This window comes from Phascolarctos cinereus, unplaced genomic scaffold (genome assembly GCF_003287225.1).
Source record: "Phascolarctos cinereus isolate Bilbo 61053 unplaced genomic scaffold, phaCin_HiC Scaffold_4;HRSCAF=312, whole genome shotgun sequence".
NCBI classification, from domain to species: Eukaryota; Metazoa; Chordata; class Mammalia; order Diprotodontia; family Phascolarctidae; genus Phascolarctos; species Phascolarctos cinereus.
Window position 1 is genome coordinate 371,574,439 of NW_027555847.1, and position 13,600 is coordinate 371,588,038.

The 13,600-nt window shown below is 41.2% G+C and overlaps 1 protein-coding gene across 1 annotated transcript in view; it reads right to left on the minus strand.

Annotated features, from left to right (window-relative positions):
- Positions 1-13,440, minus strand: part of LOC110198147 (uncharacterized) — a 63,197-nt gene extending 49,757 nt beyond the window's left edge. The window contains exon 1 of the mRNA XM_078153259.1: positions 12,566-13,440. Within this exon, the coding sequence (XP_078009385.1) occupies positions 12,614-13,195 (582 nt within the window). The 5' untranslated portion in view covers positions 13,196-13,440 and the 3' untranslated portion in view covers positions 12,566-12,613. The remainder of the gene's footprint in view (positions 1-12,565) is intronic.
- Between the last annotated feature and the right edge of the window lie 160 nt (positions 13,441-13,600).

Here is a 13,600-nt window from a genome sequence, read left to right on the forward strand (position 1 = left end):
AATTGATTTCCTCTTTATGTGCTCCTTATTTTCTGTGACTGTGTCAACTATCTGTGATAGAACAGCAGGAATCAAATACACACACACACACACACACACACACACACACACACACCCATACTGACCAACCAAAAGTAGCTCCTGAGAAGTTAGAGCTGTGAAAATGTATGTCCTCTAATTTATTGTGGAAGCAAATGGCTCCTGATGTATAATAATGCATACACTCTCATAGTTTCACTGAACTGCTTTATCTCCTTATTTCTTTTTCATTCTTTGTTACAAGGAGATGACTTGATGGGTAGGAGATGAGAGACCCCTGTGGCTCCAAGAAGCATACACAGCAGTCACACCCTGGGAAGATGGGCTAAACCAGGTTGAGGGAAACCAATAGGCCTCAAACCCATTGGTGAGTTAGGGGGATGTCTACCCCAAGCATGTGTAGACTTCCTCTGTTGGAAAGGGCAGATGAGCACAATTTGTTCCAACAGCCATGAAGGTGGCTGAAGCAGGTGCTGCGGAGTGCTTAGAGCTTGGTCAGACATCAAAGATACCACGGTCATCTACTGTACCCCAGGCCATCACCAAACATCCTGACTTTTGTCTTGCCACTGGACTTCAGTGACTCTGGAAGAGAAAGTGAGGCTGATGACTTTGTGCAGCTCTGCTTCACTTCAATCCAATTCACTTGAAAGTCAAGACATCAGGCATGAAGTTACTGGTCCTCTTTAAAAATGCAAACTGCCCCCCCCAAAAAAAATGAAGGATGAACATATACAGTCAGAAAATGACATGACGTTAAAAATAAAAGACATCAATAAAAATAATATTTTTTAAAAGAAAGTCCAAGTAGAATGTGGCAGAACTAAAGCTGTATCTTAGGAAAACAGGAGAGCCTGAGAGCAAGCAAGACTAAAAGCAAAGAAAACAGTTATAAAACTCTTATTCCAGGGCTAGGTGTTGCAGTAGATAGAGTACCAAGCCTAGAATCAGGAAGACTCATCTTCCTGAGCTCAAACCTGTCCTCAGTCTCTTCCTAGCTGTGTGACCCTGGGCAAGTCCCTTAACCCTGTTTGCTTCAGTTCTGTCATCTGTAAAATGAGCTGGAGAAGAAAATGGCGAACCACTCCAATATCTTTGCCAAGAAAACTCCAAATGGGGTCATAAAGAGTTGGACAAGACTAAAAACAATTGAAAAACAACAAATGGAAACTAGAAAGAAAGGAATTGATATGTTAGACACTTCAGAGGAATTGATTGAATGTGATAAGATTTTGCTACCCTCTTATCATTATAAACGCTTACTATTCTACTTCTCTGACCATTCCTTCTGACCATTCCGTTCCTTCTTTTTACTTGTCTTATGGCAGCTGGAGTTGCAGTTGGTAGAACACTGGGTGTACAATCAGGAAGACTAGTTCAAATCCAGCCTCAGACACTAGCTCTGTGACCCTGGGCAAGTCACTAAATGCTTGCTTCAGTCTTCCCAACTACAATATGGGGATAATAACAGCAGGATTATTGTAAGTATCAAATGTTTAAAATGTTTTTTAAAAGTGCTTAGCATGGTGCTAGCACATAGTAGGTGCTATATAAGTACTTATTCCTTTTCCCTTCCCCGTCCTAATTCTGAATATAGGCATGTCTCAAAGTTAATCCTGAGTCTTTTCCTCTTCTTTCTCAGTACTTTAGTCCTTGGAAATCTCATCCTGACAGATGACCAAACATAGCATTTCCTTAAAAAACTTGTTTTTTTCCACCTAACCGATTTATTTCTGTTACTGGCACTACTATCTTTGTAGTGGTGCCAATTAGAAAATCTGCCTTGGACTCTTCTCTCTCCTTAACCTTCTATATCTAATCAATCACCAACTTCTATAGGGCTGACTTCCATAACAGTTCCTGAATCCCTCCCCTCCTTTCCATTCTCATTTGCCATCCTACTTAGGCTCTTAATACATCATGCTTAGTCTTAGTTATTAAGGTCTTGGATAATAAAAAAAAAAAAAACAACAAAAAGCTACTAATTTCAGCCTACTTCTTCACTCCATCCAAATTTTTAATTCTACCTGATTATCCCATTTGGGGCTTTTAATCATCTTGGCAACACTAAAAAATTTTACACAGATTCTCCTGAGAATAAATGGCTCCCCCCACCCCAACATGGAAACTGAATTTTGAAATTTATAGACTAAATATGAGGGAAACCTCTGACTCTCCTGAAATGCAATGAATGAATTTGAGATCTATGCATTATTGAACTGTATAAATCTGACACAGTGAGGTGTTGTTCTGGCAAACAGTTCAAAGTAATGATTTCAGAAATGGTTTAGAGCTTTAAGTCTCTCACTCTCTCTCCTCTAATTTATCCTGTCACATACATACCATCACCAGATTAGTATTCCTGAACCACTTTCAACTAGTTATTCATCTGCCTTTCTTAGCATGGGATGCAAGGTCCTATATAATGTGGCCCTGTTCTACTTCTCTGGCTTCATATCCTCTATTGCAGGGGGCACTTGAGCTCTTTTGTATCATGGATTCCTCTGGGCGGCTGGTGAAGCTTATAGACCCCTTCTCAGAATGATGCTTTTAAATGCCTACATACAGGGATTCCACTGGTCCCTAATGACTGAAGGCCACGTATGTTACATTTCAGCCCTCCCTCAAGGTTCCCTGGTATCTTTGGGGGGGTTGGGAGTGTCTCCTCTCTCTGGTAGTGACTCAAGCCCCCACCAATTGTGTTCCTCAATTTAGGGGATTCCCAAGCATCCCAGTTCCATTTAAACATTTAACAGTCAGATTAACTTCTACAAAGTACTATTTACTTTAAAGGTATAACAAGAACAAACCTAACAAAGATTCCCACAACACCTGAGGAAGATACAATCCCACTTTCTGCCACCTCAGTCTTTGGGGAAGAGGGTGATTAGGTTCCCAACTTTACTTAGTTCCCATGTATGTGTATATTTATATATAATATATATAGCATGGTACCACCAAGTTCCAATTCCAAAGTTCCCCTGAGCTTATAGTCTGGTACCTTGGCTTATGAGAGCTTCCCTGCTAGGCTGTCCGCAACATATCTGCCCTGAGATCCTAGCTCTAAGGGCGCTATGGCCCCAGGTCTGGGGACTCTACTGCCTGTACCTAGGACCGAAACAGACCACGGCCCCAAAGCTGATTCTCAGGGCCTAAAAAGGAGGGCACCCCAGTGAGGTGCCTTTGCAATGGATGAACAGTACTGTATACACTGCCAAAAAGAACAATACTCCCAATATGGTATTTTTAAAGACTCATCTTGTTCCAAGTATAAAGTCAATGTAAAGAGGCTGCTCTTCCCCTGTGGTAGGAGATGTCTTCTTCAGAAGTAGGCTCATATCATTTCTCATATGGATGCCTCCATCTTAGGAGACTGGAGAATGCACAAAGCCCAATTACATATAAATTAAAATATATAAGATTACAAAGGAATATATTTATAAAATATTTTTTAAAATAACAAATTTGTGATGCAATAATATATATCTAGTGGCAGGTCTAATAGCTAAAGTAATTTCAAGGTAGGGATATATATAAATGATACTTTGAGATATCTGTGACAACCGCAATATGATATGAAAATATCCGTTGCTTCTATGGGTGACAAAGTCATGAATACTGCTAATATTACAGTAGTTTGTTGCTTATATTCAAAATTGAAGGAAATACTAAATTTCATTTAGAGGTTACTGAAAATAAAAATGTCATTTTTTCCCCCATCTAAGTTCCTAGACCCCCTGAAATCTATTCCTGGACTCCAGGTTAAGAACTCCTGCTTGATTTAAACCCTCCACTTTAGCCAAACTAGCAATCTCATTGTCTCTAGAGACAGCTTTCCTATTTCTGTACCTATATTCACACCATTCCTTACAAATTGAATGTCTCTCTCTGCAGATCCAAATTTTACCCATGCTCCCAGGAACCCTAAATATAATATCTCCCTCATATAAGCTCCTGAATATATCTATTGTATGTGCCACTCATTTAGTCGATAGCATTACTGCTTTGTATTGACTGTCATTCATGTCCTGTGTTTGTGACCTCCACCAATGTGCTACTTTGACAGTTCACTGTAGCGTACAGGTGACTTTGAGTACCAAAAGGCTATGCCAACACAATATAAGTTCTAGCAAGACCTACCCAAGGTGAAAAGAGTTCAAGTGCCTACCTAGCAACAGCTTAAAGTATTCATAGGAGCTAAGTTTAGAGAGGCTCACCACTAGAAGGGTGGCCATGAGAGGATGAATTTTTTGGCCAAAGCAATTAACTGCAGAGGGGTTACAACATGCATTTGTAGAGGGAATGCCCATGCCAATAAAATCACAGATCTTTGGAAGTACTGACCTATATGTGTCTACAACTTGATCACAAATTCCCCCTTAAGACCTAACATGCTGTTTCTCATGTAATAGGTGCTGAATAAATATGTTGATTGATTTCTCTTCAAAAATGCTAGTATGAGGGGGCAGCTAGGGGGCGCAGTGGACAGAGCACCGGCCCTGAAATCACAAGGACCTAAGTTCTAATTTAGCCTCAGACCAAACACTTGACATTTACTAGCTGTGTGACCCTGGGCAAGTCACTTAATCCCAACTGCATAAAAAAAAATGCTAGTATGAGAGACTTTCCAGGTCTGTGGTATAGATCTGATACTGAGAATCTCACCTCTTTCACACCTTTTCAAGTACGGCCATTGATTTTCATGACAGAAGACAGGAGCAACAGTTAAATGCTGAACCTTAAGAGACTTCAAAGTAGTATGTCTTGACTTATAACAAATACACTAATTATGCTGGGAGCTTTTACTGCTAAATTTCATTCGTAAAATGGGGATTTATAAAACCCATCTGCACCAACTCTTAGGATTACTGTGAACTCAAATAGGATAACAGATGTGCTCTACAAACTTCAAATCACTGTAGGCTGGTCATTATTATTAATATCTATATCATAAGAAGGAGGAAAGGGAACGAGCATTTTATTAAGGCCAACTATGTGTCAGGCCTTACGCTAAGTGCTTTACACATATTTTATCTCCTCCTCGTTGCAACTCAGCAAGACAGTTATTATTACCCCCATTTTCCTGCTGAGGAAATTGAGGCAGACGGGTCCAATGACTTGCCCAGGGCCACGCAGCTAGACGTATCTAAGGCCATATTTAAGCTCGTGGTCTTCCTGACTCCGGGCCCAGTGCTCTATTCATTACGTAGCCTAGTTGCCCCATGGCATCTCTCTCTCCTGGTTCTCTTCTTTTCTATGTGACCTTTCCTACTCAGTTTCCATTACCAGACTATCATCCACCTACCCACCGAGGTTTACACTAAGGCTCTGTCCTGGACTCTCTTCTCTCTATATTGGCTCCCCCCCCACCCACCTTGATCTGTGATTTCATTAGAGTAGGGGACTCCTACTCGGGTAACTTCTACCAATTTGTAGTTTTCTGAGAGCTGCTTGTGGTCATTGGGAAGTTAAGTGACTTGACCAGGATCTCACTGCTGTTATGCATCAGAGACAAAACGTGAATCCAAGGCTTAATGGGTTCTAGGGTGGCTCTATTCATTAGGCCACACTGCCTCCCATTTAAGAATTATTAAATTTTTCTCTCTAAATTTTATTTATATACCTTTAGTCCAGAGAAACAAAAACTGTTTTTGTGTCAATGATCTTTTTTGCTTTAATACTATTCACTTTCCAGAAGAATTACCAGAATTGTTTGGTACATGATGGGAAGTTTATTGGGGAAAGGGAGGTATGGTATCCAGTTGAGAAGACATACATGCTATTCTGGGCTGGGACTAACATAGGCACATCCCCTGACAGTTTAGGTTCAATAATGGAACAAAATGAGACACCTGTAGGTCATTCAAAAGTTAACAAAAGAAGATTTATCTAGTGGTATCTAGCAGGAGAAGAGTATTCAACAAGGACAAGCACTAAGCTGATTCAGCCGAGTGAAGCTATCTTTCCATCCAAAGATCTCCAACCCCCTTCAGCTCCTCATGGCTACTCTGTACTCAGGCAATGAGGAAGCGACACCGGCAGTCAGAGTCTCAGTCTGACCCCTAAGCTGGCTAAATCTTAAGGAATGTCTCAATACCTTTTAAGAAAAGACCAGCCTAACCTGTAGTTTGGGGTCATGAAGTCAGGAGTGTGTCTGAAGGATGTGCAGAAATGGTTTGTCGACATTTTTATTTTCGATTTATTGATTTGGGAGCAATGGATACTGCTGTAACTTTTGGAATGACAAATGTTTATATAACTATGAGCACAATATCCTTTGGCTTTTTTTGGTAATTTTATTTTTTATTTCAAACTTTGAAAACATCAAATAAAATGATCATTTCCACATACCACAACAACCTTTTAATAATGATATGAATATGAATAGACTACAGGCCAACCACATTAGTTGGGGGGGGGGGACATTTTTCACCTATTTTAATTGCTCCTTTGGCACCAATAGTCTGAATGTGAACCATAAAAATCTAGCCTGCAGGAATTTTTATTTTATAATGACTTTAGCATAAACCTGACAAAGGGGACCAGATGTCTCTACCATAGTTAAACAGACACCTGGATAAAAACAGGTCAGCAGTTTCAGGTTAGTTTCCAGCAGACAGCAAAAATCACCTAGCCCATACAGCGAAAACTCAAAATTCCCACTCACACATTAAAGCAATTAACTGGACTGACGTGTAAACAAAATTCCATGTTCATTCTTATATGAGGTATTTCCAGATGAAGGTTGAAGAATATTCTTAAGATAATAAGAAAATTATACTTGCCAACTCTCTATTATCTTTACCTCCGGAAATTCACCCTCTAGTACTATGAGACAAGCATTACACTCACTTTCCAAAATTAAATTATCATAAAGAAATGATTAATTTTAAGAAAATAAAAGTTCAAAGAATTAGGAAATATGTTTACATCTCTGAGTGATCTGGGAGTCATTCACATACAGGAGGTAATTGAAATCTCTTGGGGGATGAGCTCCCTCAGGGAATTAGTTTAGAGGGAAAAATGGGCCAGGGACTGAACCTTTGGAAAAGAACCTTAGCTAATGAGGAGAGAACCAGCCCCACCTTCTGGGGCTTTCTTAGACTTTTGAGGTACTCTCTCTCCTAATTTTCTTCCTGACTCTCAAATGGCTCCTTCTCTGTCTCCTTCACTGTCAATAATTACTTATAAATATATTAATTAGCACACAACTACATACTTACACATTGACTCCTCTGATAGAATACGAGTTCCCTGAGAACTTGAGGGACTGTCCCATTCCATTCTGTAGCACTAGGCCTATTGGCTGTTTCCTGGACTGGGTGCCCAGGACTGGGTGCCCATGACTCGGCACCAGCTGCTCCCCATGCGAGGAATGTATTCTTCCTCACCTCCAACCGTTGGGATATTCAGCTTCCTTCAAGGTTCAACTCAGAGGCCATCTTCTAGGGGAAACCTATTCTAATCTGTCAATCGATGAGCATTTATTAAACTCCTGCTATATGTGAGGCTGTGTTAGAAAGATGAAAACATGGTCCCTGTCCTCAGAAGCAAACATTTTAATGCCAGAGCAACACTCAAACAACTATGTACATAGAAGAAATGTTAGGTTAACATCAAAGAAAAGGCATTAGGAGTACCATGATTGGAAAGGACCTCTTTCAGTGAGCTGGATTTGAGTTTTGGTTTTTGTTGGCAATCGGGGTTAAGTGACTTGCCCAAGGTCACAGCTACTAAGCTACAATGTGTCAAATGTTTCGTCTGAGGCCAGATTTGAACTCAGGTCCTCCTGACTTCAGGGCCAGTGCTCTATCCATTGAACCACCTAGTTGCCCCTGAATTTGAGTCTTAAGGAAGCCAGGGAATCTGGCAGATGGAGTGACAGAATCCAGAAACAGTGTTGGTGTGAGTACAACAAAAAAGGATCGTGTCTCTAAATTATAGAGTACATGGAGGGAAAGGTAGAAAGGTCCCAGATCATGAGTGGTTTTAAAAACTAAACAGGATTTTATATTTGATTCTGAAGTAATGGGGAGCCACTAGAATTTAATGGGTAAAGGAGTGACCCACATTTTAGAAAGATCACTTAAAACAGTTAAGTAGACAGGAATGAGGAGTGATTTAAGGCAGGGAAATCATCTAGAAGGTTACTGTAATAGTCCAGGTATGAAGAGGTCCTGAACCAGGATGGTGACTTTGTGAATAAAGGGAAGGGGACATATATACAAGATGTTGTGTAGAAACAAGATTTGACAAGATTAGATACGTGGGTGCTGGTGAGGAGTTAAAAGATGACACTGAAGTTGCCATTCTGAGTAACTGGATATTGGTACATAGAATATCATTGTTTTTGTCCTTTGTTCTTGAAGAGGACCATGACATCAGGGAGGTGATGCCATGACATGCAAGTGAATTGGATAACAACAGGGAAGTTTAGAAGAAGCAAAAATTGATAAGGAAAAATGGGGAGGAGATCATTAATTCTGTTTTGGACATGTTGAATTTGTCTATGGGACATCCAGTTTGAAAGGTTCAAGAGGCTGATATGGGACTATAACTTAGGAAAGAGACAAACAGATCTCTCCCTCTTTAAATTACCTCAAATTACTTACGTTAGCATCCCATGGTAGACCTAAGCACTTTAGGGCAGGAACTGTTTTTTATTTTATCTTTGTATTTCTAAGAACATAGTATTGAATGGAGAAGCAGAATTTAATTGTACTCGAACATAGCATTTTAAAGTTAAATCATCCAATCTGACCCTTTATTTTCAGATGAAGAAATTTAGTGGTTAAAAAAACTCATCCAAGGTTACCCAGCTAGTTTGTAGTAGTACAAAGACAAGATACCCTCAGTCCTAAGCCCAGTGTTCTTTCTATAACTCCAATAATGTGCTGGGGAATACCCTCAATTTCAGGCAAAGGAATCTGAATTTTAATGGACAAAAAGGAACTACTGAAAGTTTCTGAAAGAAAAATTATTAGACACTTAGATGGTACTTTGGGAAGAATTTGCTCCCTGGTGGAATGGATTATATAGCATGGGAGTTAAATCTGCTGAGTATGGAGATCATTTGGGAGGCTATTATAATAATCTGGGCACAAATTGTAAAGGGCCTGAACAAGGGTAGTAACAGTTGGGATGGAAAGAAAAATATAAAGAAACTTTAAGAAAAAGTTGTATTGATGCTTTTTGCTCTTTACACCAGTTGTTTTCCAATATTTCTTTAGCCACAGAATCCTCCTTTGTTACAAAGTTTTAAAAATGAAAGCTTCTAATACTGTCTGCAACAGCCTAGCCTTATGTGAGAAAAGCATTTAATCATGTTTTCCAGTACCAAAGTTGATCATTGTGTTTAATCTGAGTTTACCTGTGTGTGTTGTTCTTTTCTACATTACTGTGGTCATTGTGCATATGATCATCCATGTTCTGCTTTTCCCTCTACATCTGTTCATACAAGTTGAAAAAAACATTTTGAAGGGCTATCTACAGGATCAACAGAGAGTATAGATCATTTAGCTGTTTGTGAATCTGGAACACGTGCTAAATTAATAGAAGGTGATGGTTTGTTTTTAGAGATAAACGAGTTCTATTTTACATATTGTTTGAAGTGATTACAGGATATTCAAATATCTAGTTGGCAACTGGAATTATAGAGTTGTTTCAAATGCCATGATCAGTATTTACAGATGACTGATGCTAACCCACCTTGGTGAAGAGGGGGTATTTTAGAGGTCAGAAATGTTATCTATCCTGTCTAGGATCTTTTTACGTAATTGTTTTTATTGTTGTCAGAAGGGAGTTAGTGGTACTGGGAAATGATTGTGGTATTAAAAAAAAAGCATTATTCAAATTTTTAAAAATACTTTTTTAAATGTGAGGCATAGGATTATATATGACTTTCATCATAGAGATAACAATTGGACCCACGGGAATGGATTAGATTTCAGAGGAAAGAAAATATTGAGAAGCTCCAGTAAGCAAAAGGCAATATATCACAGGACTCAAGTGTAGACCTTACCTCAATCCTCCCAGTGAAAGCAATGTGTCCAGTAATACTTCTATTTTTTCATCCTGACCTACAGAATTTCTATATCATTGTACCTGGCTCTGAAGAGAGAGGGTATCTTTGGTTGTAGATCCAAAATCCTGACCTTGGTAAGCAATGTCTTCATGGTAACACTAGAAACCCTTCAGATGGTCTATATACCCTTTTCTCTTAATAGAATCTGATTAGATGGTGTCTGAATCAAAAGTTGCTTTTTTATTTTGGTTTGAACTCTTTTCAATAGTAACACTGTTAGAACTAGATAAAAAAGTAACCCAAAAGTCTACTTACCATTCAATCTGACATACTTTTTACTTCTCACCTATTGACAAAGTTCAAAGGTTATCAGCCCCAAAGGAGTTTAAAATCTAGTAATTAGATTAATTAATAAATGGGGAAAGCATTTATTAAATGCCAACCCCTGTGCTTGGCATTTGGGATTCAAAGAGAAATGCAAAGGTAGTGCTCCTTAGCTTACATTCTAAAGAGGAAGACTACCCGAATAGGGGATTAGTGTGTTGTGAGGGTGTCAGCTATTAACAGAGCCCATTTCCAGCCTTATTAAAGCATATTAGGCTTCAGTATCGGGATTTGCTCACAATTGCAGAAGGAAGGGACACAACAAGCTCTGGATTTCCAGAACAGATAAAAATATATCAACAAATAAATATCATACAAAGAAGAATGAGCTAAGTGTATGAAAGAAAAAAAAAACAAAGTGCTAGGAGAGGGCACAATGTTCAATCTAAGATTCATAAGCAAAAAAGCCTAAAAAAAATAGTGGATTTTCTCACACTAACTTCATACCCTAGGGCTAAAAACATTCATAAAAATACTATTTGTCAGCCAAATGTTATACAATATTAGTGCTGGAGGAGTTAGTACAGAAAAGGAATGTTTCACTAAAAATTCTCTAGTTAAGGGTTTGGTGGAGATAAATTTTCAAGAAAAAAAAGGAATTCCAAACATCTATATGAGATCACTAACAAAAGTATTTTTTAAAGTTGTTTCATAGTCAAATAGGAATGCTCATGGGTTAATTTTGTCTTATTCATATATCACACTACTAATCAAATAAGAATGTAGTAATGTATAAATATGCATGCATGAAAATGCATTTATTATCTGTGACTGAAATACTAGGTAATTATTTATAGTGATTACACTAAAATTCAAACAAGCTTTCTTTTATCTTATATCCTTTATATGTCAAGAAACTGAAACTTTTTATCCTTTAACCCTGTGAGGCCTCCTGGAAACATCTAGTCTCAAAATCTCCCTCTCTCCCCACCCCCAAGAAAAGTCTGACAGGATTTCCTTGCTCCTAGTAGATGAAAATGGTAAGAGCAGTTTTTGTTTGGCTCTAGGGAGAAGAACCCAAAGCCAAAGGGACTATAAATAAATGACAACAGATGAATCTGGCTGGAGGAAGCAGTTATGCTAAGGAGTCTCTTGGTTCTGAACCCTACACACTTCTCCTTTCCAACACTGATGGAATTGCCCCTAGGACACTCTGGGAGTTGCCACTGTATGTTTCATTTGGTTTACTTCCTTGATCCCATTTACCTTACAGAAACTTCTCAGATTCAAGTCAGGGTTATAAAGTAAGCTGAGACAGCAAATTCTATTGTAGAGATAAAGCAACAGATTTTCTAGATATATGTGTAAAATACACTTACAGCTATTCACCAGTATTTCAATAATCTAGTATAGTCCGCATATGCCACGATAGTTACTACATACTTTTTTTCCTTGGGGTATCAAATATTTAGTTGAGTGACATCATTTAAATTTAGAAGTGAATAAAAAGGGAATAACAAAAAGTGTGGATGAGGTAAATCAATAAACAACTGTCCCATATATGGGCGTAGAGAAGGGATAGCAAAAAAAAAAAAAGCTACAAATAACCAATTCATACCCTAGGGCTAAAAAAAAACCCCATCTCTCCATTAAATTATTAGTTATCAGCCCAGTATCATATACAGCATTAAAGCCTGAGGTCCAGGGAAAGGTTGGAGCTGCACAAATAAGACTTGTTAGTGAGAGAGCTTCTACAACCTATAATTCAGAAGGGTTTGCTTTTGTTTGGGGAAGTTAAGGGACAGAGCTGTCAAAGCAAATGCAAATCTTCCCAAAAAGAATAACTTAATGAGGCACAGCTCAAAGAACACACCAGGTGTAGGAGGTGGGATCGGAGACAGGAGGGTGTGTGAGGAGGAGGAGCAGGCAGCGGGGTCAACAGACCTTGGTGCAAAAACTAGCTTGGGGGAATGTGATTAATCATCTAACTGTAGTGCTTGTCTTGGGGTCGGTGAATTTAAAAATTGTTTTTGTGACAACTCTATGCCAACACGCTTGGTTTGCTTGGAAATCCTACGGATTTTATTTTGTTCACTTTAAAACATTATTCTGAGGAGGGGAGTCCATAGCGCCACACAAAAAGGTACCTGCTTTGAGGACTGGGGGCTGTTTCCTCACCTTTAAAGTGGGGTTGGACTGGCTGGGCTTCTCAGCTCTTGCCCGGCTCTAAGCGCCACGACCCCTTATTGACTCGGCCGCGCTCGGGCCGGGGTCGGGGGCTCCTCCCGGGCCGGCCACGAGGCGCGCGGGGCAGGCGAAGGCAGAGGGCGGCCTGCGGCGCGCGGGAGGCAGGGGAGCGGCGCCCTCCCACGCAGCCCAACTTGGGGTGGCAGGAAACTCTGGGAGAGGAAGACGGGACCCCGGCCACTGTCCGACCGGAAGGACGCTCCTCACGGGCGGGGAAAGCACCGGTGGCTTCTCCGCGCCGAACTTCGGCCTCTGGCCCGGGAGTGCCCGGTGCCCAGGAACCCATGCCCAGGCACCAAGGTCAGCTCCGCACCGGAGTTCCCCGATCGCCGCTTCCCTGCCCAGGGAAGAAACTCCGCCGCCGCCGCCAGCTCCAGAGCGACCATCTACCGGCGAGCCGTGCCGGCCCTCCACCGCGAAAGCCTCCGCCTCCTCTCTCCGCAGAAATGCCCCGCCCTCTCTCCATACGCACCGCCCGAGCCCCCTCAACGCATGAGACGGGTCGACCCCACCTGACCCGCGCGTGTGAGGGGCGTGGGAAGAGAGAGAGGCAAGCCCCATCTGCCGGCCCCCAGTCCAGGAAGCCCCTTCCCCTCTGCACCACCCAGGCGACAGCGGGGACTTCGTCCCTCCTCCTTTCCCCGCCCACGCCCTTAACGTCACAAAGAGTGACGCGGCAAAAGAACAATCACAGTCTTTCTCCCTACCTTAGTCGGGTGTAGAGGGCGGGGCAAGGGGAGAGAGCGGAAGGAGAAGGGTTCGGGGTTATTGTCGGAGCCCAGCCGTCCAATCAGTGAGCCCAGGACGGGAAGGGGGTGGGGCCCCAAAAGGGGTGGTGGGGGTGGGGCAAGGGACAGGGTAAGGTTCTCCGGGAGGTGGGCGGGCGGCCGGCGCTTGAAAGCGGCCAATCAGCGCGCTCCGGCTTCATTCGGAGAGAGGCGTGGGGCGTCGCCTCCGCCGCGCGCG